This window comes from Micropterus dolomieu, linkage group LG04, assembly GCF_021292245.1.
Source record: "Micropterus dolomieu isolate WLL.071019.BEF.003 ecotype Adirondacks linkage group LG04, ASM2129224v1, whole genome shotgun sequence".
Taxonomy (NCBI): domain Eukaryota; kingdom Metazoa; phylum Chordata; class Actinopteri; order Centrarchiformes; family Centrarchidae; genus Micropterus; species Micropterus dolomieu.
This window is the reverse complement of record NC_060153.1, coordinates 33,771,547-33,777,248: the sequence shown is the minus strand read 5'-3', so window position 1 is coordinate 33,777,248 and position 5,702 is coordinate 33,771,547. Positions and strand designations below refer to the sequence as shown.

The 5,702-nt window shown below is 50.5% G+C and overlaps 1 protein-coding gene and 1 long non-coding RNA gene across 2 annotated transcripts in view; one reads left to right on the top strand and one right to left on the bottom strand.

Annotated features, from left to right (window-relative positions):
• The window catches only part of capn8 (calpain 8), an 18,655-nt gene that overhangs the window by 733 nt on the left and 12,220 nt on the right, over positions 1-5,702 (bottom strand). Inside the window, exons 12-19 of the mRNA XM_046047782.1 lie at positions 3,689-3,900; positions 3,575-3,611; positions 3,409-3,474; positions 3,267-3,324; positions 2,987-3,051; positions 2,705-2,773; positions 2,461-2,539; positions 1,866-1,982 (exon numbers count right to left, since the gene is read on the bottom strand). Of these exons, the coding sequence (XP_045903738.1) occupies positions 1,866-1,982; positions 2,461-2,539; positions 2,705-2,773; positions 2,987-3,051; positions 3,267-3,324; positions 3,409-3,474; positions 3,575-3,611; positions 3,689-3,900 (703 nt within the window). The remainder of the gene's footprint in view (positions 1-1,865; positions 1,983-2,460; positions 2,540-2,704; positions 2,774-2,986; positions 3,052-3,266; positions 3,325-3,408; positions 3,475-3,574; positions 3,612-3,688; positions 3,901-5,702) is intronic.
• Positions 1-5,702, top strand: part of LOC123969976 — a 10,033-nt gene that overhangs the window by 2,593 nt on the left and 1,738 nt on the right. Inside the window, exon 2 of the long non-coding RNA XR_006824833.1 lies at positions 2,732-3,671. This is a non-coding gene — a long non-coding RNA (uncharacterized LOC123969976). The remainder of the gene's footprint in view (positions 1-2,731; positions 3,672-5,702) is intronic.

Below are 5,702 nucleotides of genomic sequence, written 5' to 3'. Positions count from 1 at the left end.
ACCGGGGACACCAGGAACACCGGGGACACTAGGGAGACCAGGAACACCGGGGACACTAGGAACACCAGGGACACTAGGGAGACCAGGAACACCGGGGACACTAGGAACACCAGGGACACTAGGGAGACCAGGAACACCGGGGACACTGGTGACACCAGGAACACTGGGGACACTGGGAAAACCGGGGACACCAGGAACACCGGGGACACTAGGGAGACCAGGAACACCGGGGACACTAGGAACACCAGGGACACTAGGGAGACCAGGAACACCGGGGACACTAGGAACACCAGGGACACTAGGGAGACCAGGAACACCGGGGACACTGGTGACACCAGGAACACTGGGGACACTGGGAAAACCGGGGACACCAGGAACACCGGGGACACTAGGGAGACCAGGAACACCGGGGACACTAGGAACACCAGGGACACTAGGGAGACCAGGAACACCGGGGACACTAGGAACACCAGGGACACTAGGGAGACCAGGAACACCGGGGACACTGGTGACACCAGGAACACTGGGGACACTGGGAAAACCGGGGACACCAGGAACACCGGGGACACTAGGGAGACCAGGAACACCGGGGACACTAGGAACACCAGGGACACTAGGGAGACCAGGAACACCGGGGACACTAGGAACACCAGGGACACTAGGGAGACCAGGAACACCGGGGACACTGGTGACACCAGGAACACTGGGGACACCGGGAAAACCGGGGACACCAGGAACACCGGGGACACTAGGGAGACCAGGAACACCGGGGACACTAGGAACACCAGGGACACTAGGGAGACCAGGAACACCAGGGACACTAGGGAGACCAGGAACACTGGGGACACTGGGAAAACCGGGGACACCAGGAACACCGGGGACACTGGGGAGACCAGGAACACTGGGGACACTAGGAACACCGAGGACACTGGGAACACTGGGGACAACAGGGACACTAGTATCACCAGGAACACTGGGGACGCTAGGGACAACGGGGACACTAGGAACACCGGGGACGCTAGGGTCAACGGGGACACTAGGAACACCGGGGACACTAGGAACACTGGGGACACTAAGAACACCGGGGACACCAGGAACACTGGGGACAACAGGGACACTAGTATCACCAGGAACACTGGGGACGATAGGGACAACGGGGACACCTGGAACACTGGGGACACTAGGAACACCGGGGACACTAAGAACACCGGGGACACCAGGAACACTGGGGACAACGGGGACACTAGTATCACCAGGAACACCGGGGACGCTAGGGACAACGGGGACACTAGTATCACCAGGAACACCGGGGAACGCTAGGGACAACGGGGACACTAGGAACACCGGGGACACTAGGAACAACGGGGACACCAGGAACACCGGGGACGCTAGGGACACTAGGAACACTGGGGACACCAGGAAAACTGGGGACACTAGGGAGACCAGGAACACCGGGGACACTGGGGACCAGTCAGTAGTTGTTCACTGTTATTAATGCTGAGGCTGTTTCCTTCAGTGGCCTGAAGCCTGAAGCTCATTTTAAAGTCCTGAAGCTTCCTCGGGTAACTTTGGAACCGCTGGAACACCATCGTGGAGCTTTTGAACTTTTGTCTCTGAACCTGCTGAAGGAACCTGGAACCACTGCTAGAACCCCCAAAGCCCCTTTTTGACCAAATAATTCCAGGAACTCTGGAGGTACAGAAACTAAACTCGGAACAGGAGTTTTCCACTGCTGGACGAGGTATTAAAGGTTCCTGCTCCGGGGTGTCAGTCACTGATTGGTTAGTCCGTCTGGCCCGCAGGCGGCTCTGTACGCATCATAGGTTGGATATATATTTATGTTGTTAGTAGTTGATGAGACTCACTGAAGAGCATCTCCAGACGAACCAGGCAGCTGATGAAACAGTCGAAGTCGATGGCGTAACTTGTGTCGGCGTATCGACCAACGATCTCCTGAATCACAGCGCTGTTCACCTGGAAACCTGCAAACGCACAGAGAGAGAAAGAGAAGTGACTGCAGGAACGAATCTATTTATTATACCATTAGGGAACAGGGTCTCAGTCAGAGAGAAGGAACCCTGGAACATTCTCAGGGACTCTAATAATAATAATGTCCATATTTAAATATTAAAATCCCTCTCACGGTACCTGGTTAGTCTAACTCTCTCTCTCTAACACCTCTAGAACCTTTTTATTATTTATGAAACCCTGGATTCTCTTTAAGGAACCATGAAAACTCTTTTAGAACCTGTGGAAGCTAAAAAACTCCAGCAACATCCAGTAAAGTGTTTTAAAGAACCTGTAGAACCCCCTACAGAACCCTGGGACCTCTTTGAACAACCTAGGACGTCAATAAATTCCTCATGGACTCATAGGAGTTTCTTAAAGAACACATTTGCTCTCTGAAGAACCGATAAAAGATCGGGGGCCTGTACGACGATCGGGGATCGTGGATCTCACCAGCTTCAGCGAGCGCTGCTCTCATCTCGTGACTGCTCATCGTACCAGAAGCGTCCGAGTCGTGACTCTTAAAGATCTCCTGCAGTGCACCGACGAAGAAGAAGGAAACAGCTGTTAGTCTCATCATAAATAATACTCTTCGTACACATCCTGGTTCATATTAAATCATTACAGCAACTCTGAATCTTTCTATTAGAGGATGTTTAAAGACAGAAATCATCACTACAGGCAGCTGAGTTCTCACCAGGTATCTCTGCATCTTTATCCACAGAGCGTGAAACTCCAGCAGACCCAGTTTGCTGCTGCCGTCCATCTGACCTGCAGTCAAAGATCCTGCCTGTCTGTGTTACTGATCAGTGATCAGCTCTGCAACTAATTATACTGTCACGAAACATCTGGAACACTTTACATCTGCAGCTTCCTGTAAAGCACGGAGCAGCAGCAGCTGGAGGCAGTAGGTGTTTGTGATTCAAAGATTGATCAGTAATAACAACGACTGATCTGATTGGACAGGGCTGAAGGATACGTCCAGCAGGCTGATGATGTGGCGGCAGGTCTGCAGACTGAAGCCGTCTGTTTTCACGTCAGATCCTTCAAACACACAAACACAGAGGCGTTCAGCTTCAGGCGGCTCAGACAGACTTTCATCCCTCTTTTACATTCAGGTCTACATGAACACAAGAGGGTCCTGGTCTACGAGCAGCCAGATCACTGCTTCAGGACCTTTCAACAAAACGTTGGAAGATGATTCATCAAACACAGATACTCGCACACTGCAGTACAGTCCTGTGTCGCCCCGTTCTTACTCTGAGAAATCACTTTGTCCAAAATCTGCTGGAGCTCAAAGGCGGAAATTTCAGAGTCCTGTTGAGACAGAAAGAAAACGTGAGACGCTTTGTTCCCCATCAAGTGGACGGGACAGGAAGGTTTGGTAAAACGTTGAGTTACATTTCCAGCGATCTGGACGAAGAGATGTTTGAAGTGAGGATCCACGTCGCTCTGCCCCACCTCCGGCTGGAAGGGAAACACATCAAGTCAGCAAGAGACTCGCAGCACGAGATGAGAAATCAACAGATGCACATGGTGACAGGGTGAGCGTTTTCATCTCACTGACCTCCTGGATGTCGGCGTTGACGTCCTCCTCCATCGGACTGAAACAGAGAGGAGACAGTTTCAGACACCTCTCCTTCTTCTTCTTCACACAGTCACAGGTGAGTTTCTGTCTCACCTGGTGTGGGCCTGTTTCTCTGTGAACACCCTCAGGATGAAGCTTCCTTTGCGGTGCGGTTCGAAGGTGGAGGGGATGATGACGTACTCTCCGGGCGGCAGCTTGAAGCGGTCGCACACCTCCCGCAGGTTGATGAAGTTGTGACTGCGAGCCACAGCCGGCTTCCTTAGCAGGATGTCCGGGCCCAGGTGGACGTTACTGCGACCTTTATACTGACCGCAGAAGAAGACATTACCCTGACCTTTATACTGACCGCAGAAGAAGACATTACTCTGGCCTTTATACTGACTGCAGAAGAAGACATTACCCTGACCGTTACACTGACCGCAGAAGAAGACATTACCCTGACCGTTATACTGACCGCAGAAGAAGACATTACCCTGACCTTTATACTGACCGCAGAAGAAGACATTACCCTGACCTTTATACTGACCGCAGAAGAAGACATTACTCTGACCTATATACTGACTGCAGAAGAAGACATTACCCTGACCGTTACACTGACCGCAGAAGAAGACATTACCCTGACCTATATACTGACTGCAGAAGAAGACATTACCCTGACCGTTATACTGACCACAGAAGAAGACATTACCCTGACCGTTACACTGACCGCAGAAGAAGACATTACCCTGACCGTTATACTGACCGCAGAAGAAGACATTACCCTGACCGTTATACTGACTGCAGAAGAAGACATTACCCTGACCGTTACACTGACCGCAGAAGAAGACATTACCCTGGCCTTTATACTGACTGCAGAAGAAGACATTACCCTGACCGTTACACTGACCACAGAAGAAGACATTACCCTGACCGCAGAAGAAGACATTACCCTGACCGTTATACTGACCGCAGAAGAAGACATTACCCTGACCGTTATACTGACCGCAGAAGAAGACATTACCCTGGCCTTTATACTGACCGCAGAAAAAGACATTACCCTGACCGTTATACTGACCACAGAAGAAGACATTACCCTGACCGCAGAAGAAGACATTACCCTGACCGTTATACTGACTGCAGAAGAAGACATTACCCTGGCCTTTATACTGACCGCAGAAGAAGACATTACCCTGACCTTTATACTGACCGCAGAAGAAGACATTACCCTGACCTTTATACTGACTGCAGAAGAGGACATTACCCTGGCCTTTATACTGACCGCAGAAAAAGACATTACCCTGACCGTTATACTGACCACAGAAGAAGACATTACCCTGACCGCAGAAGAAGACATTACCCTGACCTTTATACTGACCGCAGAAGAAGACATTACCCTGACCTTTATACTGACTGCAGAAGAGGACATTACCCTGACCTTTATACTGACTGCAGAAGAAGACATTACCCTGACCTTTATACTGACCGCAGAAGAAGACATTACCCTGACCGCAGAAGAAGACATTACCCTGACCGTTATACTGACCGCAGAAGAAGACATTACCCTGGCCGTTATACTGACCGCAGAAGAAGACATTACCCTGACCGTTATACTGACCGCAGAAGAAGACATTACCCTGACCTTTATACTGACCGCAGAAGAAGACATTACCCTGACCGCAGAAGAAGACATTACCCTGACCGTTATACTGACCGCAGAAGAAGACATTACCCTGGCCGTTATACTGACCGCAGAAGAAGACATTACCCTGACCTTTATACTGACCGCAGAAGAAGACATTACCCTGACCGTTATACTGACCGCAGAAGAAGACATTACCCTGACCTTTATACTGACCACAGAAGAAGACATTACCCTGACCGCAGAAGAAGACATTACCCTGACCATTATACTGACCGCAGAAGAAGACATTACCCTCACCGCAGAAGAAGACATTACCCTGACCTTTATACTGACTGCAGAAGAAGACATTACCCTGACCGTTACACTGACCGCAGAAGAAGACATTACCCTGACCGCAGAAGAAGACATTACCCTGACCGTTATACTGACTGCAGAAGAAGACATTACCCTGACCTTTATACTGACCGCAGAAGAAGACATTACCCT